Source organism: Tenebrio molitor, chromosome 1 (assembly GCF_963966145.1).
Source record: "Tenebrio molitor chromosome 1, icTenMoli1.1, whole genome shotgun sequence".
NCBI classification, from domain to species: domain Eukaryota; kingdom Metazoa; phylum Arthropoda; class Insecta; order Coleoptera; family Tenebrionidae; genus Tenebrio; species Tenebrio molitor.
In genome coordinates, this window is record NC_091046.1 from 31,788,998 (window position 1) to 31,816,109 (window position 27,112).

Below are 27,112 nucleotides of genomic sequence, written 5' to 3' on the forward strand. Positions count from 1 at the left end.
TACGCTTTTCTTCTTTCCGAACAGCTTCTCCGCAGCCATGTATTTCGGGCAAGCCGTGCGTTGGGCAATATCTTCCGTTGCAAAATTTACACTCAATCGCAAAATCATTGGTCCGTTTTTTACATTTCATAAAGGAACAGGTATTGTCAAGTTTTTTCACTTTGTTCAAAACAACATCCAAATCTTTTGATGCAGTAGCTTCTTGAAGCTCTTTCTCTTTATTTTTTACTTTCGAATTTTCTGTAACTGTTACGGTCGCCATACTCACTTAACACCACCTTAAACCTTAACAACTTCAGTTTTAGCAGGTTTTAGGATCGTGGTTTTAGGTTATAAAATTGATTCATGTCAAAATAAAAATGAATTCTTCATCTGGCTACGACGGCGCTAGATGGCGCCAAGTTTATAAATGTCACGAAAATAAGTATTTTTGATATGTGCAGGAGAAATGTCATTTCTACGCAAAAATGGTTGGCTGATGTTTGCCAGTAAGGAACTATTAACGACAAAGTTGTGAGGATTCTGAAAAACTACAAGTGACAAAGTGTTAAAGGTGTTAATTTAAAATGTGACATGTGGCTTGCCCAAAAAAGTATATTGATTAGAGTAAAAGTGCGTTGTTGAAATAAAGTGAACGTTTACTGTTCTTCTAGTTATGATGTTTTTGTTGATGTGAAAGAGATTTTGCAAATTATGGAAAAAACATGGAAAGTATTAAATGTGTGTATTGGGCTTCTATACTGTGAATTATGCAATGGATTGCCCATTAATTTAGAGAACACGGTAGCAGGTGAGTCACCAGTTGCAATCGTTTAACTGCCCACTATCACTTTCATGGACAGTTAAAACATTTTGTTAAATCAATCATTACCGTTTACTACAATTCTGCCATTGCTAATTAATAAAACGGTGTTGTTCATTGCGTGAGTAAATCGCAATTTACAGTTATTTTGTATATCCATTGAACAACATTTGTATCTTAACGGTTGTGTGTTTGTAATGTTTCTTTTTGCGATGTTACTACGCCACTATTATTTAACATTGAATTTTTCCACCTGACTTAAATTTATTCTGTATTGTGAATTGTGTAAGACACCTTATAGCCTTATTTTAAACTAAGCACTCACGGATTGCTATCTGAAGAATACTTCATATTGTAAAGGATTATTGGTTGATCCACTATATACAATGAGGGACATGGAATCCTGGGCAGTCTGTTATTGTCATTTCAAAAAGTGTCAATGTAAATGCACCTTTACCGTCATTATAATTGATACATATTTTCAAAAAAACTGTCAACTTGGTTATAAGTAGCTAAGGTATGGTTTAGAAATTTTGACAACTGAATGACACATCTGCCCAGTTTTCCGTGTCCCCATAGTACCTACTGTCGCGAGCAAAAAATTGTGGCCATCAATGTTATTTTAAAATTTGGTTAGATTGTCACAAATAAAAAAAAATCCCTGCCTGATTGTGCCCATGTCAACATAGTGTCGAAAAATGAGAAAATAATGACAATTAATGTCATACAACATGATAGGTTATGAAGTTATGATATTTACGACCGTTTTACAATGTAGCATTTTCCATTGTGTCAAAGCATGATTTTGACGACCAGTTTTTTTTTTTGCTCGCGACAGTATAGTTAATTTCAAAATTATAGAGTACACCTAAAGTTGACTCAAGTTGCAAAAAACCACTTGTCATTTGCAACAGCATTTTTTCAATACCAAATAAAGGGGCAAAGGGACCAAAAAAATCATAGTTTGGATTGAATATTTTCCATATAAGTACAGTGTTAAAGTAATTTCAAATGACTAATGCCATAAAAGTGCTGTTGCAAAAACAAAGTGGTTTTTTGCAACTTGAGTCAACTTTAATTTTCTACAGTGTGAAATGCTCTTACATTTTTTGTCAATGATCTATAGTCTTTTAGTTACCACAGCTTTTTTGAACCTACGTTTAGTTGCTAAACCCTTAATTATCTTAAAACTCTAACCTAAATTACTCGACTTATAAATATTTTTATTCTGATTCTGAACCATCTGATATTCAATATCGTCAAGGTTAAAACAAATAAAATTCGCAGAAATAAAAAATTGAAATTTACATTTTTTAAGACTGTTAATTGATGCAGCAAAAATAAACACGTCTGTTGTTGTTACGAATGTTTTTGATAAATAGAATATGTACCAGATTTTACTTTTCCAATATATTTTTTTCTAATTATGTAGGTATGTATTTACAGGGTGACTGACGAAAAACCTTTGACGCTGTATCTTACTTATTCTTCATCCGATTTGAATAAATGGCACATCAAATGAAATAGTTCGAAAAGGACTTCATTATTACCCTATTCGATATTATTTTCGACATCTATTTTTTGACAGACGATAGCCAACTTTATTTTTTCAAATTACACTTTATATGTTTTTTTATTCGTTCTTATAAAGAATCTTTTTCTGAATATTCGTGCATTAAAAGAAAAAACAAAAAATGTATTTTAATTGAAAAAAATTGAAAATCAAAAATGAAGTAATCAAATTTGTAAACAATACAAAATCTATTCTAGTTGCTCAAAATTTTCCCAATGCTGTTGCAGACACTATCGATACTGTCTAGAAATACCCACCTTTGCATTCAGTAAAAAATTTCGGGGTTTTTCCTGACATACTGGCACTATCCACTTTCTTAACTCTTTTTGGGTACCTGGTGGGGTCAAATAAACATTCTCTCGAAAGTTTCGAATGAAGATAAAGAAATCCAATGGATTCAAATCTGGGGATGTAGCGGGCCATCGAATAGCTCCATGAGCACCCATTCATCGTTCACCAAAATGATTTAAATGATTTAAAAATACAAAATTCATGCGTGCATTACGTGGTATGGCGCCGTCCTAATGAAGCACGACTCTATTCAACACTGCTAATGGTATCTCATCCAGAAAGTTGCTTATTTCGTTTGATAATAAATAATATGATATTTTGTTTGATCGAGACTGCTATCAATAAAAAGGGACCCACAAGTCCATTCTATCTCCAAAAATGCCACACCACACGTTAACACTAAATCGTCTTTGGAAATTTTCTTCCACAGCAACATTATTATTATTATTATTATCAAACTGTTTTGACAAATGAATATTCAGAGCTTACTTAGTCATTTCGAGCATTTAGAACAAACTTCTCTCTTGTTTATTTTGGTCACTTGATTTTTAAATTTTGTACGTTTACTCTTTAATTTCTCGACTTTTGTTTAATGAATGGGTATAGTTCTTTGCATTTTTATATTCAGAAGATAAATCTATATAATACTGAATATAAAAAAATGTACAGTGCTATTTGAAAAAAAGAAGCTGATGTTCATCTGTCAAAAACTGGACACAAGAATTTTTTTTTATTAAGTTGGTATTGAAGTGTCTTCAAAATTATTTCATTTGACGTGTCATTTATTCAAATCGGATAAAAAATAAGCAAGATACAGCATCAAAGGTTTTTCGTCAGTCACCCTGTATATAGGCTCTCGTATTTTATGAAATTGCTTGCACAATTTTTTTTTCTATCGTTACGGCTACTTTATATTATTTGGACAGTCAGGCTATAAAGAAACCAAGTGGTGTTGAAAACATTTCAATGCCTGCAAAAATGATTTAAATTCATGTAGGTACAGGGTGAGTCGGGAGGAAAGGCCGAAACTCCATGAGTGTATTCACACGTGAAAATATTGTAAAATAAACTCATGTTCTTATCCGATTTTCATTTGTTTTCAAGTTATAGCGTAATAAGAAATAAACAAAATTGCAAACATTAACATTGTCTTAATAAGCACATTCTTTTATTAAATGTTAAAAAATACCGCCGTTGACCTAAACACTTTCTGCTTCGCCTACGAAGGGCGCTTGTTGCTCTACTAATTGCTTGATGCTTTTCTAGGCTGCAGTATTTCTAACGTCGAATTAGTGCTTCCCCAATGTTCACTTGTACTTTGTACATTTCATTTTTCAACCACCCAAAAGTTTGGATACAAGTAGAACGCTAAATAAAAATTTTAATTACCCTATAACTTGAAACCAAATGAAAATCGGATAAGAACATATGAGTTTATTTTACATTATTTTCACGTGTGAGTACACTCATGGAGTTTCGGCCGTTCCTCCCGACTGACCCTGTATGAACATACAGGGTGTTATTGAAAGTTGTACAGAGCTACTGGCTTCATGTAGAACTCGGAAAAAATATCCAAAAAATTCTGTCAAAAAATAAAATGACATTTATTTTTTGAGCTACATTTTTTTAAATTGCTTTTAGTCTTCTACGTTGTCAAACAACCTCGTAGGTAAAATTTCGGCACATTTTAAATAACACCCTGTATATCATATTTTATAAAACGTACACCAATGCGGTTTCCTTGTTTTAAAGCATATTTCTTATAGGTTACTTCGCATTGGCGTACATTTTATAAAACATGATATACAGAGTGTATTTTTAAAATGTACTGAAATTTTACCTACGTGGTTGTAGGACAACGTAGAAAACTAAAAGCAATTTAAAAAAATTGTAGCTCAAAAAATAAATGTCATTTTATTTTTTGACAGAGAATTTTTAAAATATTTTTTTCGAGTTCTACAGGAAGCCAGTAGCTCGTGGTTAAAATATCTATACAACTTTCAATAACATCCTGTATAAAGGTGTTTTTTAAAATCTGGCGTTGGAGAGTCGATTGAGAATGCACCACTCGTGTAAGAGCGTAAGATTTAATCAGCTGATCCGTGATCCGTTATCCGCATAGTGCATTCACAATCGACTCTTCAACGTCAACTTCGACGCCAAATTAAAAAAAAACACCCGTTACTTGGTTATAAACATAAAAAATTATTTTAGTTTTTTTTTGAAGTCACTGCTATAAATACATATTAAAATCGTCAAAAGCATTACTAATCATTGACTCACAGCCATGTCGACATGACGTCGAGAAAGGTATACTACATGCGGATCATTGTGCTATCTATTTATCAAATTATTTATTTTTAATTCGATAGTAAGATTGGATAAGTAAATTTTATGATAACCTTGGCAAGTTACGTTACGTTAATAGATTTGACTTTTTAAAAAGAAGGGGAGTGAGAACTTCATTTTATGAAACAACTCTTTTAATATGGTCTGCTAACAGTGCCGACTAATGTACATTGTATTTATGTAGAATTTATTAACTTAATCGAACAATTTGCAAAGAGAAATAATCACTTTTAGTACATTGATTTTGTTTTCTTTTTCATCCATGGTCATTTGAGCTTTAATTAATGGGGAACTAAAGAAAGCAGATTTTATTTGTGAGTTGGGGATGCTAATAGAAGGCGAAATTTATTTGTTCGAGAGATAGCCTCCAATCACAACAGGTATAACAAATAATTGTAATTGATCAATAAAGAAATAAAAATTAAATGTAAGAAAATACAGATAGATAGTATTTTGGATAATAAAACATACTATTCCGGACACGGAATCTTGGCCAACATTTTTTAGACATTTCTAAAAAAAATGATGTAAACCAACCATTAGTGTCATTAATAAATGACAATTATTAAAAATCACTTTGAAGTTTTTCTTGTGACATCAAAATAGTTATTTATACAACAAGTGAGTAAAGTAATACTTTTTTTATGAAAAAACTTACTTGCACTTTTTTGACGGACGTTAAATGGCATTATTGAGTCAAAAGTTGGGTTATATTCAATACAGACCAGTTCACACATATTTGTCAGTTAAATGTCAGTTGTGGCCAAGATTCCGTGTCCGGAATAGTACATGACACTACAATTTTAACAAAGAAATCATTCCAGATTTGTAAATAAATCTATAATGAAAAGGAGTTAAGACTAATTTTTTTACTGTCATGACGAAAATCAACTTGAGGTTAATTTTTTTACTCCATGGGCAAACCATTTTTTGTAATTAACGAAAATATAATATACATAATAAAAGTAATCGTTTATCATAGTGTTTGCAAACATGTTTTAACAATCTCAACACTATTTATGTTTCTGCTGTAGTAAATTATATTCTCACTGAAATAACTGATAGAGAAACCAAATAAGAATCTTAATAGCACCAATACTCCAAAATACACTTGAGTGTTTGTAGATTTATACACATTTAAAAAAATTATAATCAAGAAAACCTTCTGTATTTTATTTAGTTTGGGATGGCTCTTTTTAAATTGAAACCGTCATGTTATAATAGTGTATTATTTGACGAGCTAATAATGCCTATCATAATCCACGAGGGTGAAAGTTAAAGAACGAGCCGCAGGCACCAGAGTGCATTATAGGATTATTCGCGAGTTAAATACGACGTTTAATCTACGACCTACGACTTTTTTTTCATAAAACACTTAGCTTATAAAATTTTAAAGATCTGTGACTTATCATAAATCACAAGTGACTTATAATAAGTCACGGGTGTAATTTATAACTAGCATAATGTGTCTATAGTTACGTAAATAATAAACGTATAAGATCTGTGACTTATAATAAGTCACGGGTGTAATTTATGACTAGCATAATGTATCTATAGTTACGTAAATAACAAACGTATTATTTAATGGTCGTAGATAAACGATGTATTCTGTTATAGACAGGAGAACTTTTTTCCGTCGTCATTTAATAGGTAAATTAAACAGTTTAAGTGCCAGTTTATAGAAGCGAAATTAAGTTAATCGTAATCAAATGCCAGATTAACTGAACACGTGATCAAACTGAACCAATTAAAGTTTCGGATTCATGGGTTAATCGCGCATTAAAATTTAATTCAAATTAAATATTTAATTCTCTTTCTATAAACTGGCCCTTAGAGTTTGAGATACCCTGACTTTCGCATCCCAAAACCATTAAATCGTAATTTAGGAGTTTGTCATTCTCGTTGCAGCAGATATAATATTTTGGGGTAGCACTTAATTTGATCTAGATGACCATACATTTTTTCTACCGGGGGTGCCCAAAAATTCGCGGAACAACTCAATGGGGCATTTAAAGATATAGGGACTCAAAAGGTGCAGCTTTGATCTCATTTATTTTAAATATTTGTCTTTTACTAGCCAGTGGTATAATAATTCTGAACGATTGTGATCAGGTTTGCAATTATTTTCTTCATTATTTCCACTACTAGTCTCAGAAGGCGTCATTATTGACTCTCGAACCGACCCCAGAAGTAGAATTTCTCTCCCAAGGTTAATAATAATTTTCATTATTAACCAAGGTCAATAATGAACAGCCGTCACTTAGCAACGAAAGATTTTCGTTGATTTCATTGGTTAACGTAGACGATTTTCATAGCAACCGTTGAAAAATAAGAACTCGGATCGTCGCATCAGACAAAATAATTTAATTAATAATTATTATCAGAAAGGGTTTTAAAGTATCTAGTACTGAAAAAAATTGTATATAAACTACGGTAGAGAACATTTTCTAAGCCTCGCTTACATTATTCCCCTCGACGCTTCGCGTCCCGGGTAATAATCCAGCTCGGCTTAGAAATAGTATATTATACACCAAGGTGAAGAAGTTCATGATTATAGCCAGAGCGCCAAGATTAGAGCCCGAGGCGTGCCGAGGGTTCTAAGGCGCGAAGGCTATAAGAGACTTCTAAACCGTGGTTTATATACTATTTTTTCCACTACTAGATACGTTAAAACCCTTTCGGATAATAATTATTAATTAAAATATGTTCTCTACCTGGTGTATAACATACTATTTGTTTTACCTGATATTTTAATTATTACTTAACAACGTCTTGCTAAGCTGTTCCGCAAATTTTGGGGCACCCAGTATATAAGATTATTTTTTTAAAATTCATTAACATTCATTTTATTCGTCTCTTTGGAATTAATTAATTAGATTAGACAATCGAATTCATTTGGAGAAATGTATTTTACTTCTTATTACGCAAACGATTGCTATGAAAATTGCTTATACAAATATAAATAAACCGAAGGGAACACCTGTAAGTGCAGTTCTTAACATTTTAAAATGTGACTGAAATTGTTTTGAAAGAATAGGATTTAATTACCCACGGCAAACGACTCGTTAAATGATAATTGTTTTAATAATTACTAAAGAAGACAAGTATGAAGTATGTTAACAATTCTATGAAAAATATTGTTTTAAAATGACATTCACTTAGTTACGTGTTTGAAGCTTCAATTCTTTTTGTTAATTAGCGGATCGTTTACACCCACATACATATTTCCTCATATCGAGTAAATTTTTTGCGACAAAATATTTTATGTAAATGAGTTCAGTATGTATTTTCTAAGCGCACCTATCATTGCCATTGAAAAAAAAATCAAATTATTCGTAAAAATAAGCAAAGTTAACTAGACAGCGTTACTGAAATTTTAAGAAGACAGCGAAAATTACGTCGTTTGTATGCATAAATATCATAATCTAAATTAATAGATGATGGTGAGCTCTGATGATGATAGCTTTGCTATCGAAACGTCCGTCAACTTTTGTAAAAAGTGTGTTTGGTGTCGGGGAAATAATTAAGTTTTTCTACTCCTATTGTAGAAAATACTGGAATTATTATAGTTATTTACGAACCAAGTGCGGGAAGACGATGTTCCCGCATGAGCGCATTTTTTAAAGCACGAGCGACGAAGGAGCGAGTGCCTTTAATTAAAGCGCGAATGAACGGAAGATGTCTTCACGCAAGTGGTTCGTACAATATTTTTTGTACGAAAATTAAATTAAATTTTTTTGTTTTAATACATTAAACATAAACGAACATAAAACCAAGTAGGCAGTGATCTTTGGTTGTTGGAAACAATTGCTTCACTTGATATTTCAATTTTTGCAATAATTTGTGAATTTTGTAGGAACAATTTTCAACGATTATAAATCTTACCGTACTTTTTTAATGGAGGAAAACCCAGGGAAGTTGTATTTTATGACCTAAATTTTATTATTATCAAGACAGATTTTTTTTTGAATGCCTCAAAGGGCCAGTGTTTTTTGCAATTTTTACATTCGAGTCGACCGGGAAGCACTCGTTTCGGAGCGAGCGTTGAATGTTGGAAGCGTTGCTTTCAAGGCTATGAGTACAAAAAAGTGTTTTTCATTAGATAAAAGGGTTCATCACCCACTAGTTTATGACGACTGCAAATTTCATTGCAATGGTATTATTATATCAAGTATGCAGTTTGTCTAGTAATGAAACTTATAATATATATTTATTAATAATAATTATAATATTTATTTATGTGAACGGATTTTGATAAATGTCATAACTTGTCAAAACGAAACGTCAAGTTAATTTTAAAGATTTTAAGCGGTTTGGAGCCTTTAAGGGGTTCGTCGAACAAAAAAACGTTGTATTCAACTCTTTCGTGTGGAAATTGGGCCTTTTTTGGCACTCGCGTTTAAAAATGGCCCACTTGTGAGAAAAAAGGCCCAATTTACACACGAACTCATTAAATAAACTACTACATATTAATTTACCTTCATATCGTAGAAAAAGTATAGTACATATTCTATATCCTGTTCACGTTGGGAAGAACAGCTGTGGTGCAAATGACTGACCTGTTACTAATGTTACTATGACAACTCATATGAAAGTTAATGCCAAATGTATGCGATTTGCACCACTAATGTTCAATCCATCGTGAACAGGTATTACTCGCGGATAATGGCTATTACTCGTTCGGAAGAATTACGTGACACAAAATCATCCTCACGAGTATTTAATAGCCATCATTATCCCCTCGTTGGTTTTTGTTTTGATTTCGCATCTTTAACATTATTTCTATCGACTCCTGAAGTAATTTCCGTTCAAAACCGACTATATCAGTACTAAAATTACATTTGAAAAGTGGGTGTCGGAGCAAAACAATAATAATACAACAATACATACATACAGACATACATACATACATACATACATACATACATACATACATACATACAATAACACAACATAATGCAAAAATAATAAGCAACTTGCCACCTAAAAACATTTATCTTTATTATATGTACTTTTCAGCCGCTGACTATCTATCGGATTCCTGTTTCGGAATCCCTGAGTTTTGTAATAGTAGTAGATAATGTGTATAGTGTGTAGTGGTTTTATTTACGGATATTTTTTTTAAAGATTATTCGTTTTAGAAATTGGCAGAAATTTAAATTTAATAAGTTTATGAGGGTTGGTTACTTGAAGGTAACAGATATTCATGTCTGTATTATTTAATGGAGTTTTGACCCTTAGAGCTCAGCTATTTAATAACGAGTTGTTAAAAATATGAACTTGTATTACGTAAAATATGTATAACTTCCAGCTGGTTCATACTCGTATATTCGTATAACCACTTGTTCTGTTACAGATTCTCATACTCAGTTGCTGACGGGACTAGTAGCAGTTTTATTAACTGTTTGTAGTGTGGTCTTCTTGGCAGGTTGCCTGTGCTGTCAACGGAGGAACGGATTTAAGGTATATAAATGTTTCCTCGAAACTGTAACGTATGGCATTTCGCGAAACAGCGGACAATGGGCAGGTTACTTCTCTCTAACACAGGTCAATTCTGGATTTTTGGACATAGTCCAGCGGATTTCTATCATTTTCAATGTTAAGTCGTTTACGATTCACTTTCAGACCAAATTTGTTAAAGGTCAGTTTAATATGTGAATCATGCATTCAGCACTTGACTTTCGATAGAATGAAGTCGCGGGCGGTCACAGATAAACCTGTTTGGTAATTCCGTACGAATAATAAATGTCAGTTTTTATACAGACTTTGAAGTAGTCTGTCTTCAATAATAGTTAAATACCCCTTTTTTACACGGTTTTTCTTATTGGTTGTTAACACTACTGTTACTATTACATATTTGTATATTGCAATTTTTATGTTAACTTTTTTTAACCCAAACTTTAATATTAGGAGTTCCGCAAATACTTTCTTTAAAAATATTCTTTATTTGTGAACTTGGGCATTTAAATTTTTTTATTATTAATTTCTTTCTTCCATTCACTCAACCACGATAGTCAAATCGCTTCAAACCACATTAACCAGAGAAATATTTAAAACGTCAAATACTTAAGTAATCTAAATTGTTTCGCAATCGAAAACAACATACCTAATTTTTTAAATTAAATTTAGAGGGAGTTACTGAATAAATAATTTTAGGGAAATATCATCTGTAGAACTAAAGCCAGTAGAAATGTTTACAGTTTAAATTCCTCTAAACCTTAAATGCCCCATAGCGGAATTTGCGTTGTTAACTTTAATTTTCAAATGATGATTTTTCGAAAATAATGAAAAATGATAATTATGATTCATTCATTTGCAGTTGTAATTCAATAAAGGTCATAAAATTATACGTGTTCATTATTCAATAGTCAATTGTTGTTTTTGCAGTAATCTTCATCAATAAAGAAGATCACGCATCAAGTGTGATTAATAAAACCAAGAGTTCAGAAATAACTTATTAATTATCGTCTCAGATATCTCCAGTGTTGCAAATTTTAAATCAATGGGAGCTTGTTTCAAAAAGGCTAACAATTAATAAATTTTGGAGATTTCCAGCTCAATCGAATTGAACAGTGTTATCGGCAGTATTTGTTCAGATTCTAATTAACTACATCGTCTGGAAGTGAAGCTGAAAAAGTGTAGGTCTGATAAATCACAATGCATCGCAGCGTTTTCTCAATTTCCTTTTGGAAATATTTCTCTGCAGTTCATCAGCTTTGAAACTAATTTACAACAAAAATTCCCAATTCCTAACGTAGTTTCGGAATCCCCATGATACATTTCTCATTGGAGTTTAAGTTCCCGTCAGATTCTTTATCACTTATGCCATGTTCGTTAGTCGAGTTTAAAACGGGAAGTCTTCATCCGGTTGAACGAACGATCCTCACCAAGATAACGTGATGATTATTTGTCGGACTCTGTAGACTCTACTGGACAGAGGTAGTCGCATACTGTTCCTCGGGGTACACTCTAATAATGATAACATTGACAATAATAATAGTCAGAAAGAATTGTGAACCGACCTTATATGATCAACCGTTATTGTAAACGGTATTTTGAAAGTGAGACTGACGCGGCTGGTCCACACGTCAAAATTCTGTTGGAATTCAGGTATCTTCAATGATATCTAAAAAAGATTGAAATACACCACAATTCACTTTGCGTTCCAAAAATGTATTATTAATACTAGGTGATGGACTTTGGCAATATTCCGAGACATTATAAACGCAATTTTCACGCCACTTGGTAACCTAGATTCATTCATAAAATATTTTTTCTACTACCAGCTTCATAAGTAGCACATTTTTACCCCGGTTTCAGGTCCGTACGATTATTTACGGTGTATGCACTTGTTCTCGTGGGCAACGAATAGAAAAGTTGTAAGAAATACCGAGAGACGTGAATAAAAGAAAAATTATAATTCAAGTCTGTAGTAGAAAAAATATTGTATGCACCTCGAGAGTCGAAACGTAGTATTTTTTAATGGTTTTGTACACTTCGGTCGGAGTTCGGTATGTAAAGTACCATTCTTAGGAAAAAATGTTACACTTATTACGCCTCTTGCTACATAACACATCTAAGGAGAAACATTAATGATTTTTCATGAGGTATAATTTGTAGCTCAAAGTTCTACAATTCCCTCCCGAGGTGTATCTACAATTTTTGTCACGACTCAACTGAGATTAAAAACGAAAAAGTAGTTTTTTGAAAACTTAATTTATCGTTTTAATGGACATTTACTTGTCACCTTCTGGAGCCGGTAAAACCCGTTTATTTGTTTCGCACTTGTAAACATCAGTTTTACAGTTTTACAGGCTAGCCAGTTAAGGGACATTTTGAAGGTTAACTGTATTCACCTTCAAAATGTCCCTTAACTGGCTAGCCTGTAAAATTTTACTGGCTAGCCAATATGCTCATATGAGTGACGTGCGTTTCCAAAGCAATACGATTTTTTTTTCAAGTACTGAATTTTTTAATATTTTTAAGTTTCTAGTTTGTATGACTATTTACAAGTGTGGAACAAATAAAATATTCAACAATACATGCAAGGTACTTAACGGGTTTTACTGGCTCCAGAAAGTGACAGGCTCGTCTACGACTCGCCAGTCATATCCTTCTGTCCACCAGTAAAAACCCTTTTACCATGCTAGTAATGTTATAGTATTTAACGTTTTAATTTTAAGTGATGAATGAAGTTTTTAATCTAAATGTTGTGTCCTTGTTCGGAAAATATACCCAGCCATCATTGTCAGATCTCCTATTTGTTAGTGTTGTCAAAAGTTAAGTAAAATTGATGTGAGGGTGTGTTCTTTCCTTCGATCGGCTAGAATGTGCGTGATGGCGAATTCATTAATAAACAACAACAAGGAAAGGGAAGTCAGAAGCGATAAACTCGTTTCATATTTGATGAATTTTGAAAAAAAAGGTTATCAAAATTAAGAAAGAATCTATCCAGTGGTGTTAACAATTATTGGCGGAAATGGATATGGTGTATGGAAATTTCAAATTGGAAACAATATTTACGTTTTATTGAAATTCAGTTAACTTTGTTAATATTACTGTAACTATTGAAAAGTCACGGTGTTATAAAATGAATTTTATTAGTGACTAATTTTTAATAATCAAAATATGAGGGACTGCTCATCATCTTACCACAAATCGATAATAATAAAATAATAAAGATACAAACGGAACATTTTATATTGTCCTTTGTAACAACTTTTAAAAATGTTATGTGGTTGAGGATGACATAAGTTTTCTTTCTCTTTTATTGTTGTTTTAATACGTCAGTAATACATAGTTGTTTTTTCTTGCTGAATTTTAATTTTATGTATTTATTTACATTTTTACACTTTCTACCACAGTTAAGTAATATTCTAAGTGTAGCGTGATATTTTATGAGTTTCTATGTACAAAACTAATTCTGCAATAATAATTATTATTGATTTCGCTGCAATTAGTTTGTTCTAGTAAATTGCTTAGTAACTTGAAAAAAAAAATTGGACCATTTACTTTTTATAACAAAATTTTAAATTTTGTTGAATATTGACCCTATGACTACTATGCATTATGTTTTGTACAGTGACATATGTAAGAATTCAATACATATACATAATTAAAAAGTTTAGTCTTGCTTTCTTTACCTTAACGTTTATTTTTTTTATGCTTACAATGTAGGATGAGAAAAAGGTAAAAGTTTGTGATGCATGCTGAATAATTATTGTCAGTTTGATAGAGATATTTTATTGTCGTTTTCTGTTTTTGATGTTGAGTTTATGATGTGTAATAATTAAAAAGAGTAAACATGCAAATGTTTTCATAAAATATAATAATCTATGATCAAATCATATTAGAGTTTATAGTTTTGTTAAATTTGTAGTGATTATCCGTTTTTAATAAAGTAATTGTGATTGAAATAAATTTTTAAAATAAGTGCACATAAAAATATGTTTGCATGGAAATGTGAACTTTTGATTTTATATTAGAATCTTTCATTTCCTACTCAGAAGTTTGTCTAAAATATTACATAATTCTTATTAGGGTTATAAATAAGAAATGTCGCAATATAATTTAGTAAGGAATTTGTATTCAAAACATGTTATGAATTTACCGATGTTCTAATTTACCCATAATCTATTGTGGAATTTTTATTTCAGTTTTCTTTATTCACTGATCCTTGAAACATATTTACAGGGTTTAATTGAATTTTGTTAGTTTCTGTAAGACGAGGTCGTTAATATAAATTATTTAATTTATCATGGTAATAGGTATTTGTTTGTAGTGTAATAAGCATGATAATACTTGCCTAATTTTCATGACTTTAATTTAAATTTAAAAGAAAGACAAATAGAAAATATTTTCTATACCAAAGTTAAGTTCTGCAAAAGAAAGTGGAATTCAAGAAATAAAAATTTATTTACAAATAATGAACATTGGTTTGACTTGGTTCAATTATGGCTTTTCTGTATTAATTTATTGACGTTGTAGTCTGTACGTCCATAATTCCCTCGGTGTATTTAAAGGACCAGTGACTAAGAAACTTAAAATTAGCTGTACGAAATATGTTTGAAAAAGTAAAAATTGAATAATGATATTAATGTTTGAACATAACATAGAATGTACAATTTTCCTGATTGTTAATACTGTACATACTTCGTATAGTTGTTTGTGAATATATTACATGAAGCACTAATGGAATATATTCTGAATGATTCATTTAATTTTGTTTACGTAACAATGAAATGGAATAATTTGCAGGAAAAAAACATATAGCCGTTGTTAATTAAATAAATTTATAATAGGCAATTCAAATTCTTTATGAATTGTACATTAATACAGTCTATTTAATATTGTTTAATATCAAGGCGAAATTGTTGGCATTTTTTGAAGTGAAATTATTTCACAATTAATTGTGGTTTAAATGTGTTCATACATTTGATATATTTATTTAAATTATTGTGGGATTCTCACTTAGCGGCATTTATATTACAGGAATTTAGAGATAGTCCAGTAGTTGCCTCAGCATCTTCTAATTTGGATCACGGTCACATTAACCCTGTTGCGAATGGTGAATTTACGATTTTCACTCCCCTTTCTCCTCCGCATCAAAACAATAATGTATTTCTTGCCAATCAACAGATAATTGTACGTATTGAATGTTATTACTTTTAATATGCATATAATGTAAATACTTTATTTCCTTGTTTAGACTCGTACTGAAGAAGATTACGTATTCGGGGATGTCGATGTTAGCTCATGGTTTAGTAAGTAGTTCGTATTTTTTCATGTATGCTAATATGTACTATACTGAACTATTTTGTAGACGGCACCGAAACCGATTTTCCAAGAATCAAACTTAAATATATCAAAGAACTTGGCAAAGGGTGGTTTGGGAAGGTAAACACGTTTAATATTTTAACAGACACTTTATGTAAAATTGATTTTAAGGTGGTTGAGGGTGCAGCCCAAGATGCTAACGGAGAACAAAAATGGACTCCTGTAGTTGTGCGTATTTTGGAAGCAACAGCATCAAAGAGGGAGAGAGTAGTATTCTTACACGATGCGGCCATATACAAATGTGGGGCTCATCAGAACATTTTGAAATTGTTCGGAAGATGTTTGGACACTATCCCTCTTTTATTACTCCAAGAATACTGCCCGCAAGTACGAATAATACAATAATTTATCGGTATTGCCTTCATATTATTATTAAATGCTGTTAATTCTAGGGTAATCTCAAAAATTACTTGCGACAAAATGTATCAACTACTGATAAATTGTTATCAACGGAATATCCTTTAATTTGGTGTTGCCAATTAAGTTCTGCTTTAAAACATCTTCATGAAAATAGATTGACACATCCGTAAGTAAATATCAATTATTGTCAAACTTTGTATTTTCATGTAATTTTTAGGGATTTAGCTGCGAGAAATTGTCAGCTTACGTCGAATTTAACCTTGAAGTTAGGTGATTATGGTTTAGCAGTACTTCAATATCCGGAAGACTATTACCAAGGAGCTCCTGGTGTATCCGTGAGGTGGTGTGCACCTGAATCACTATCATACACTTCCACAACTATCCAACCTAAGAAAATCACGTTAGAAGCAAATATTTGGTCATTGGCCGTGACAATGTGGGAAATTTGCGAATGCGGGGAGCAACCTTACTCTTCATTGAGTGATGATGAAGTGATATCTCTGGTTCTAGGTTCACAGAAGGTTAGATTAAATAGGCCTAAATATCATCTGGTGTATACCGATTACATGTAAGTTTTGTAAATGTTATTGAAAAGATTTCTATTGGTACTCATTTTAGCTTTCGTTTAATGCAACTGTGCTGGACCAGTAGCGAATCTCGACCTGCGATGACACAAATAGATCTGATGCTGGGAGACCTTTTGCAAGTTTATAAGAACACAGTATCTACTGAAGCAGAAACAGATGTTTCTATGAAAGATTTTGATAAGCGTTGGGAATCGTTTAAACCAAACAGCATAGTCAAAACTGATAACCATGTTGCAGACAATACTGAACTAGATCTGGATGAGTCAGAAATAGTCAGTTCTAAACCCTTATCTCCTAGTTTAAATAATTTACATGGTTCTTTAGATAATTTATTAATTGATAGTTCAGAGTCGCAAATGGAATCTTGGTTAGAAAATGTAGCAACGAAAACAGGAGATATGTGTTACGTTAAAGGCCTATCAGATGCCATCAAAGATTTAGATAACGCTATAGCTTTAGAAAACAGTACCAGTTCTGATTCAAGCCACCACCAAAGCCCAGCGCCTGTACATCCCAACGAGGATCCTAAAATCGAGTTTAAACTTGGACCTTTTAGTAGTAAACAAATTCCGGAGTCTCCAAATCAAAGTGACAGTTTAACTGACAGTATGCTTTTTGTTCAAAGAACAAGCAGTGGAAGTGAAACCGAAGAGGAAAATTGGAAGAAGAAGATCGAACGCGGAGCTTATTCAGAAAAAGTACGCCAGAAGTCTAGATCTGTTGCTGATCTGATGATTTTAACTCATATTGATCCGTCAGAATCAGAATCAGAAACACCCTTGCCTAGTTTAGATTATAGAACCAACTATAAAAATGTGAGATACGCGCCTAAACAAAATTTGGAGAGTGTTAGTTTTATGTATGGTAGTGAAGGAAATCTTTTGAACGTACAAGAAACGTTTCAAGAGGAACTAAAGAAACTACAGGAGGAACGGAGAGATAGTCTGCTTTTTGTACCTGAAAATAGTAGTCAAAATAACAGTAGTGAAAACTTCTTAAGTGTTAGTGCAGGTGACGACGACACTGTAAATGCCAATATTTCGCAAAGTGTTGTATCTAGTTCACTCTCAAACAAAGGTTATCTAGAAGATTCACCTAATAAGAGGATACTGCAGGAGTTAAATAACACTAGTGAAATTAAACCTGCTAACCAAGTGTTCAATGTGTTCAATGTTACCATAGATAAATTCAGTCCAGTACGATTAAAGTCGTCAAAATTAAATGAATTTATCCATTTTAAAGATGAGTGTGTTATTAGACGAAACGACAGTGATGGATATGAAGTTCCTAAACTGTCAGACATTATACAAAGTAATTCTGAACTCGTCAACTATCTAAATAGTAATTCTAATCCATTTGATTGCACTAAGAAGGCATTAAGCGATGATGATAACGAAAGCAACTCGGAAGTGATGTACGATTCGGGAGTTGAAGGTGATCGAATGGAGTCAACAGAATCATTAAGAAACGCAACTGAGGAAAAGTTACAAACCATACAAGCAGCGGTAACTACAGTAGAACAGAAAGATGATGTATCCAGTGAAGATACTTCAAACAGTTTCCTTGATCAAGCTACACATATCACAACACCAGAAACACCATTTGTTGTAAAGGAAATTGAAGTTGTTCCGTTGAGAATCTTTCAAGTACCCAAATTAGTAGATCTCATACAAGACAATGACCAATTGATGGATTATATCATAGCTAGATATGAAACTGAAAGCAACGGTAAATTAAACGAAAATTTTGATAGTCTCGAAATGTGTACAGAAGAAGAAACACTTACATTTGAAAGGAACGATGTTGGAACAAAGACCAAAGAATTCCTGCATGAAGAAGTTAAAAATTACGATAGTGCCCGGGAACCAAAAGTAACATTTGACTTGAGTAAAAGTCAAGATGAAGCGATGCCCAATAGTCTTACACATTCCAGCATATTCACAAGTACGCCTTTCGGTAAAAAAAGTCTTCAAGAATTAGGGTCTACGTTACCTCTTCAAGATGGTTTCTCTAGCCTGAGTTTATTTGACGATTCAAACAATGACCATAAATCTTCTGAAAACAACAATGGGAATTTATATTCGTTAGAAACCTGGGACAATTTCTTGGGAACAGCGTTGGATAATCAAAACGAATCTCAGGAAAATGAGTTATTTGATAGTTTCTCGTCAGAACCGCGAAGTTTATTATTCACCGAAAACGAAATTCTGGTCAACGAGGCAAAAAGCGTACTTTCAGAATCGCCTGAAATAATCCAAGATCAAACTTACATCTCCAACGAGAAAAGAGATGCGACATTCTCAGTTGATCAGAATGTTGTTGATGTTAATGATGTTATATTGAAATCAGATGTTGGTTCAAAAAAACAAGGTATTTTTTAATTTGTATTCTAATTTGAAATCTACTGATTTTTTTTTTTTTGTAGATAATAGCAGTTCGTGGGACACCAATGGCGGCGGGTGGTTTTTACATCCTCAATCTAATAGCGACATTTCTGGAGAACTTACTGTTTCGTCGAGCTCTAATACAGACAGTTATGTTGGCTTTAATGTTGACGATGAGATCATGGCCGCAATTCGAACTGAGCTCTTGAACAAGTTACCACAAGCACAAGTAAATATTTGCATCTAAGAACGGTGCAAAAATAAATGTTGTGTTAATTTTAGGGCGCATCCAATGGAGTGGTACATGATGAAGAAGAATGGGATTCAACCGAAAGAAACGAAGTATTTCTCAGATACAACGTTTATAACACACCATTGTCACCAATACCAGAAGAAAGTTTAATCGACGATAATTCTTGTAGTGTCACTCCACGACGAGAAGATAGCGAGGATGAAAGTGAAGATAGCGACTGGTCTGAGCAGTGCGAGCGCGAAGATTCACTACACGATATGGAAAGTCACTCCGGTCACACAATCGAAAGTCCAGTGCAACCGGAACCCATTCACAGGCATACACCTAGTCAAGATTCGTGTTGTTCAAATGATACTTTGTTTAATCTCGAAGAACTCACGTGCGTTGCTAATGATTCAGAAAGAGACCACAACTCACCCACCCCTAAAATTCATGAAGATGAGTCACAGTATATTGAAGAAAACGTGCTCGTAAAACTTGCCACAAATGATATGAGTCATGACATAAATAATGAGTCAAAAGATGTAGATTTAATTGCTAATGAGGTTCAAGTTGTATCATCTCTTGGAAACAAAGATACAAAGTTTGACAATCCAAGTGAAAACTCGGGCAGTGGGTGTAAGACGAACGATTTTAGTGAGACAGTGAAAGAAAACATTGAAAGAACTGAAACTGATGACAAAAGTGCAATAATAGACTTTTTAACCAGCGAAAGGGAACACGATTGTGTTAAGACAAGTGAAGTGTCAGAAGAATCGTGCTCCGAATCAACGGATCATTTGTTACCTTTCGTTAATAAACAGGTTGCACCTTTGCCGTCTCCTGAGGATAAACCTTGGAAACAATTGCCAGCTTCTTTGTTGAGTTATGATAAAGTAATTTCCCAAAACATGTTGTTACCTGCATCAGAAAAAAGTGACATGGTACCTGAAGCTCGGGAACTACCAAAGCAAAATAAAGTAGATCTCGTCTGCGTTAATGTTCCTGAAAATAATAACTGTGACTTAAATAAATTGGAAGATCACGAATATGAGAACGTTGATCAAGCTCAAAATTCGGAGTGTTATCAAGATATAACTAATTTAAACGACTTTTACAATGAAGCTGATTATGTGAATATTGTAAACTTAGAAAATACGAAAAATTCTGCGGACTTCGTAAATAGCAAACAAATGAATAATGTGATCGAAGACACAGATCGAAGCAGTCCAGATTACCTGAACGATTTCACGCAGAATAATGAGTTAATTATTGGTAATGACGACGACGAAAGGGACATTTTTGGCGTTTTAACAGATATTAGGTTCAGTGGACCCAGCGATAGTCAACTCATGACTACTTCGTTTAGTGAAAGCAATGACTTAAATGATGAACAAGATTGGGACAGCGGATCGGACACTAGATCCAGTTCAAGTGGAGAATTCATATGGAAGGTGGGTATTTCATTACAGTTTTACTAACGTCCCTTTGTGTGTGTACATAGAAACATCAAGTAATGCCCCAGATCAATAATACTACCATAATTTTTTGAACACTCGGGCTTTAAATTTATTCAAAAAATAATGTTTTGGAAGGCAAATTTTATATTATTATTTTAAAACCTTAAACAGCCGTTAAGTAAACTAACCTCATGATGTTCTTGTTGAAATCCGTTTTGTGCCTTGTTTACTGCTTACTTTAACTAAATTGTTTTGAAAATTAATGTTCACTAACTGTATCGGTGAGTCAATTGTCATGTGAAATAGAGAAAAGCATATTATGCATTTCACTTTTTCCCACAATGTTAATACATTTCCATACAAGAATTTTCAGAGATTGTAAAAAATGAAATTTGGTGGTAGTGCACTGTAATACAGCGTGATCAACAATGACTGAGTCTGTTGGCAATGAAACAATTGAAAAATATTGGTGTTTTTCTGTTTCGTAATTGGCACTGACCGGATGTTTTAACTTGACACGACATTTAAAAAAAAAATAGGTTATGTCGGTCATGTTGATCATATTGTTGATGCAATTTCGTTGTGAATTTTTTTTCCTTTGACTATTTTCTAAGTGATACACATTTTAAAATAAGCAAATTTGGCAACATCGTTGGTATGCACAATCAACTAAACCAATTCTCCTTTGAGGTCAATGTTGCCACTGTTATTTTAGCGTATTTTGGTAGGATATTACTCTAAAAAGAATTACTTCGGTGTTGTTCCACTACCTAAAGGGGTCTTGGAAAAAGTAACATTGTAAAGTGATTTGTAATTCAGCTGTAAAATTTGGTAATAAAGGAGATGCATCTCTTTGAAATTACCATATTTAAGAGCAAGTTATACAAAATCTGTTGGTCCGATCAAATTTTGTATGTATTGAGATTTAGCTTCCCAGACTTCTATTCTTTAAGACCCTTAGGAGATTGGGCGCCATTTTTGAGACACCTGTATAAAAAATGCCTCATTGTATTCTACTCATCGTTTTTCTTGTTAGGAAAATTGAAATGTAGATTTTTGTTGTTTTTTTTTTATTCAATATTTTCAAACCACGGATAGCTGAAACAGCTGATCAGAGAAGGATATATCATTCCATCAGTGTACTTTTTAAATTCTTTCATCAAGATTGTCCTGTACCAATTTTCACACAGAACACTGTTAAATAAATCGTTACCAATTCTTCTTTTTTTTTAATTCTCAAAAGCAACTTTTGTGGGATTATTTTCGTACGGTTGGCTTCAAAATAAAACGGGAACTGCCAGAAAAATTTCTGTCTGATTTTATTAAATTTTTTAGTTTGAAACGGCCTTTTAGAATTTAGGTTAAAAAAACTGCACTTATGTGTCAGAAATACTACTGTCAAACAGACACAAATTGACATAAATTGACAAATTAAATTTCCAATTGACATTATGTCAAATTTCATTTCCCGTTTTTTTTGAAGCCAACTGTACCAACATTTTAAAAATTAAATGGGATATATAATTAATAGACAAATATGGAACAGTACGCCATTGACTCACCCAGTACCACTTGTTGAATAGATAAATTGTGTTTGGATCTAACGCATATTCTTTGTGTTTTACTTCCGTTTATTCATCGTTTGTCCTGTTGTAAATAGAAAGTGTTTTGTATGTATGTTTGACGTAGGAGGGTGAGCACGAAGAGTCTCTCAAGGCCTTACGAGCCGCCCCACAAGATGTGGTGAGTACTCCTTTTCACGGGTAGTTTCGCCTGAACTTCTATTCCCACATGCATTTCCCGTAATTTTTCTGTAACAATTTTGTGTTACCTAACGAATATAACCCAATTTATGTTATTAGCTGTCGTGAATTTGAATAATTTCATGTTTTTAACCAATTATTATATTCCCACAGTTGGAAGATATTCAACCGATGGAAGGTATACAAGAAGAAACTTCTAGTGAAAGTAGTGGTAGTGATGAAGATGGTGAAAGTCCCGAATTTGTACCGTCTGCTTGGGATAAATATGCCACACCTACAAAATCCGCTTTAAGATCTCCGGAAAAAACTCTCGAAAAGACTGACAAAGTAAAAAGTAGTCTTCAAAAAATCATTTGTATTAATTTTTCTCTTTTTAGAAAAAATCAAAAGGGGTGTGGTTCAAAAAACAAAAATATCATTGTGTATATGAGTATCCCAGAGAGCCAGAAAGTCCTGTGCTACACAGTTATGATCTTTGGAAACCTCAACCAGATTACAGTTGTTTTGACGGTGAGATTTTGTCTTCATTCACTTGTGTCCTGTTTAGTTTTTGTTTTTTTTTTTTTTCCTAACAATACGTACAATGGCCGGCAAAAAAAATTAGCCATCACTTTTGTGTTACGTCAAAATCCAAATGTGTAATTAATGCTTTTTTGACACTGACATTTAAATGATGGCTAATTTTTTTTGCCGGCCATTGTACAGTCGGAACGTTATGGATGTGGATTGGGGACTTGTCGTTAAGTTGGCACTACCAGCAAAAGTAACTAGGCGCGCCGATAAGGTTATTGGAATTTATGACAGATTTCACTAATGTACAGTTCAATCATAAGTTTTAAGCGACCTTGAGTTTGACAATCCATATCCAAAACATTTCGAGTATAGAGCTAAAGTCAAAACGAAACATGACAGGGCGGAGCTTAGGATGCGCGCTCTACAATTTACCGCTGACAGAGGCGTATCATACAGTCGTCAGTTTAGGGGCAAAAACTTAACCAAAACTCAATTTTCTTCATCTGATGAAAGAAATTCTACACCGAGGTCATCTATTTTTGTTGTAGAACCTCTAATAGAATAATAAAAACTATCTTCATCTTCAGAATATTCCTCTATAGCGTAAACAAAAGATAAATTTTTACTCCGCCACTGTTACATACGTAAGCTGCATTCAACTGATCTACATTCGTCTTCTGCGCAAACCACGTGATGTCGTGTTTCGTTTTGACTTTACCTCTACCTAATTCAATTTTTATATACAGTGTGTCCGCACTTAAGATAAAAACAGCTTGATATTTTCTTTGTTGGTAGGAATAGAGATTTGAATTTTTTCTCAATCGTAGAACTTCATGAGGTGCATCTCTTCAGGTACACACAACGAAATTCCTAGCAACAAAAATATTTATGTAAATCAGTCATCTTTTTTAGGAATTAATTTTTAGGAACAATTAAAAGTGTTTTCAAATGTTTTATCAGTTACTATAGACCCGTATTATACATAGAGGTAAAGTCAAAACGAAACATGACAGGGCGAAGCTTAGGATGCGCGCTCTCCAATTTACCGCTTGCAGGGGCGTATCATACAGTCGTCAGTTTAGGGACAAAAACTTTACCAAAACTCAATTTTCTTCATCTGATGAAAGAAATTCTACACTGAGGTCATCTACTTTTGTTGTAGAACCTCTAATAGAAAAATGAAAATTATCTTCATCTTCAGAACATTACATAACATTCTATAGCGTAAACAAAAGAAAAATGTTTTTTATACGTCATATACGTAAGCTTAATTCAACTGATCTACATTTGTCTTCTGCGCAAACCACTTGATGTCAATTTTCGTTTTGAAAAATAGTCATAAGCACGGCTTCCTAGATTAATAAGAGTCGAAGCCTCTAATACGGCTGGTCGAGTTCCTTGAACTGTCTGTTCCTTCAAAAGCCAAAAGTATAGTAACGCCCTCTACCAAAAAACGAATATTTTTTAAATTAAATTAATGAAAAATCGTATTAATGTTTTTTTTTTCTATCAATAATCTACTTTTTGAAATAGTGTATGTAACATACAAATTACGATTCTTTTTAAAATGAGATTTGTACGCGGTTAAGCAGCCAAATACACAAATGTATAGTGGCGCCCTCTCAGGAACAGAAAAAATGCTTGAACTCGACCAGCCATATTAGAGGCTTCGACACTTATTAATCTAGGAAGCCGTGGTCATAAGACTTGTGTTTCATTTTATTGCACGAAGTTTAATTAACTCAACTGTAAGGTGCAAACCCAGCCAACTGCGATCTCGTGAATAGGGCCATTTCTCGATATTTTCCATCGCGTCAAAGATATCAAAGGAACTTTTCAGAAAAAGTTGTTTCGAATTTAATTTGGACCCCATACACCGAGTTTCAATGCAAAGTTCGCCTTTTGATTTTTTTTTAAATGAATTGTTTTGATTTTCAGTTTTGAAAAAAAGTGCCACAAAAACAAGAGGTTGTGAAAAAAAAAAGATTTATTCTTTATGCAGCAAAAATTGAAGCACAATTGGAACACAAACTGATTCTAAAACTACGAATTATTCAAAATTACTGGCTGGATTTACAACTTACAGTTTAGTAGTTAAGTACCCGAAAAGATGCACTCATGAAGTTCTACGAGTATGCAAAAATTCAAATCTCTACACTTACAGATAACGAAAATATCATACTGTCCTCATCTTAAATGCGACACACTGCATGCAGTAGTGCAGAATAGTAGTTTTTTGTCTGCCATCTAGCCTTCATCACATTTTAACGTGTCCATTATCACTTAAAACGTCATAATTTGGAAAAATTTTAGACTGGGAACTAGATGGCACGGACGCTTATATTCCTACCGAAAATTCTGACGATTGTGATTTGTCCCAAACCTATTGCCAGCCGAAACCTAGTAGAAATTTAAACATGTATCACCTAAGTAGCATAGCAGACTTTACTTCAAGTAAGAATTGACACATTTAGCTATCAGTTTCATCCACGAATACTGTTGTAGATGAATCTGGAATGGATGATGAATTTTTCATAAGTAGTTCTGCCAAACCGTTTGATATGATCAGCGGTTTAAGTTCTCAGTTCTTCCCTGGCAATTGGACTGATTTGAATAAGACAACTGAAAACGCAACACCTGACAGTGGAGTCGAAGACATCACTCCAGGTGGCCTTACAGAAGGCGAATTTATGTCTCAGTTGAGAAGTGTACAAAGTTTAAAACGACTGGCATCAGATGCTGTGAAGAAAAATAAAAAAGTTGAAGACTTGCGAAATAATGATGTGTTGGGAGGTTTAAGACATACGCGAAATAAACTAAAGCTGGATTTACCACCGAGTCCTAGCGCTTTTACGTCTAATAAAATGTTCAGTATTGAACCCACAATCGATCCCGTGGTGAACAGAGAAAAACCGACATTTACGACATTCGGAAAAAGCAGATTTTTAGTTCAACATGTTGATACTCCACCTGATGATGAAGCTACCAAAGGTAAAAATGTTTCATTTGAAGCATTACCATACAAGCCACTTCAAAAACACATCATGAAAGAAGATTTTGATGCTAGTAAAAACAAAGGAAAAGTTGAAATTGTGCGAGGAGAAGCTAGTCTGCTTGACAGTGCCGATGAGGATAGTGGTATTGAATCGAGTACACTTGAAAGGAAGTTGAGTAGTACTGTGTAGATTTTTTTTTACTTCATCACAAAACTTGTTCAGGTATTTCGATGCCTTAAAATTAAAAGGCAGGAATTTTTGATGCTTGAAAGAGGCGTTTAAAAACATTTGAAAGTAAAATTCTGTAATAGTTGTAAGTAGACGAAAAAAAAAAAAGAATCAGCTTTAATACAGGTTTAGAATTTTTCATATCTTAGAATTCAAAAAGATGAAATATGTTCATTCATCAACATTTTTGTCTTCGGTACTCTACTTTTATGTGATATTTTATTAAAAAATATTTTCTTGTCGATGTTGATCTTTTATGTTACTTAAATTAGTTTTTTTTCTCTTCTCGCAGCGGGATAATATAAAAGTTTTTGTCAATGGTTTGCAACAAATAAACAAGATCAAATAAAATTTTGACATACAAATCCAAAATTTGACGTCCACTGATTGTATAAGGTTTATTAATGGTGTTTCGTAGGTTTCGTAGACGCAGTATTTAAATAAATCGGTCTTTCGTTATCTCATGTAAATGTGTTATGAATCAATCAAATTAACATTTAATGTTAACTCATAAATTGTGCCCCTTAATATATTGTGGTTACTAAGATTTATTTTTTATTTTGTAGATAATTGTTGTAGAATATGTCCGTATCGGACCTAATGATGTGATCGGCTATTCATATTTCTTGTACTTGTAGTAATTGTATTGTAATATACTGTAGTAAGTTATATTAATAAACATTTTATTCAAGTTTCAAGTTCAAAAACCAACCCCTTCAAATCTATTTTGTTTTAGTA

General features: G+C 32.9%; 1 protein-coding gene across 6 annotated transcripts; it reads left to right on the forward strand.

The window, feature by feature from the left end:
* The first annotated feature begins 423 nt into the window (after positions 1-423).
* LOC138141155 (uncharacterized) lies at positions 424-27,065 on the forward strand. Of its 6 annotated transcripts, none has more exons than XM_069061822.1 (16): positions 424-790; positions 10,372-10,478; positions 15,507-15,659; positions 15,724-15,778; positions 15,838-15,911; positions 15,963-16,178; positions 16,244-16,377; positions 16,429-16,779; positions 16,830-19,168; positions 19,224-19,411; positions 19,465-20,868; positions 22,564-22,617; positions 22,791-22,964; positions 23,015-23,147; positions 23,946-24,002; positions 24,063-24,321. In XM_069061822.1, exons 1-15 carry the CDS (start codon positions 694-696, stop codon positions 23,957-23,959), a joined length of 5,493 nt encoding a protein of 1,830 aa, XP_068917923.1. In that variant the 5' UTR covers positions 424-693; the 3' UTR covers positions 23,960-24,002; positions 24,063-24,321. The 6 variants fall into 6 exon arrangements, with proteins under 6 accessions (XP_068917923.1, XP_068917921.1, XP_068917922.1 ...); XM_069061816.1 differs by lacking the exons at positions 23,946-24,002; positions 24,063-24,321 and adding exons at positions 25,464-25,604; positions 25,656-27,065 and having other exon boundaries at positions 427-790; XM_069061820.1 differs by lacking the exons at positions 23,946-24,002; positions 24,063-24,321 and adding an exon at positions 25,089-25,450.
* The last annotated feature ends 47 nt before the right edge of the window (positions 27,066-27,112 follow it).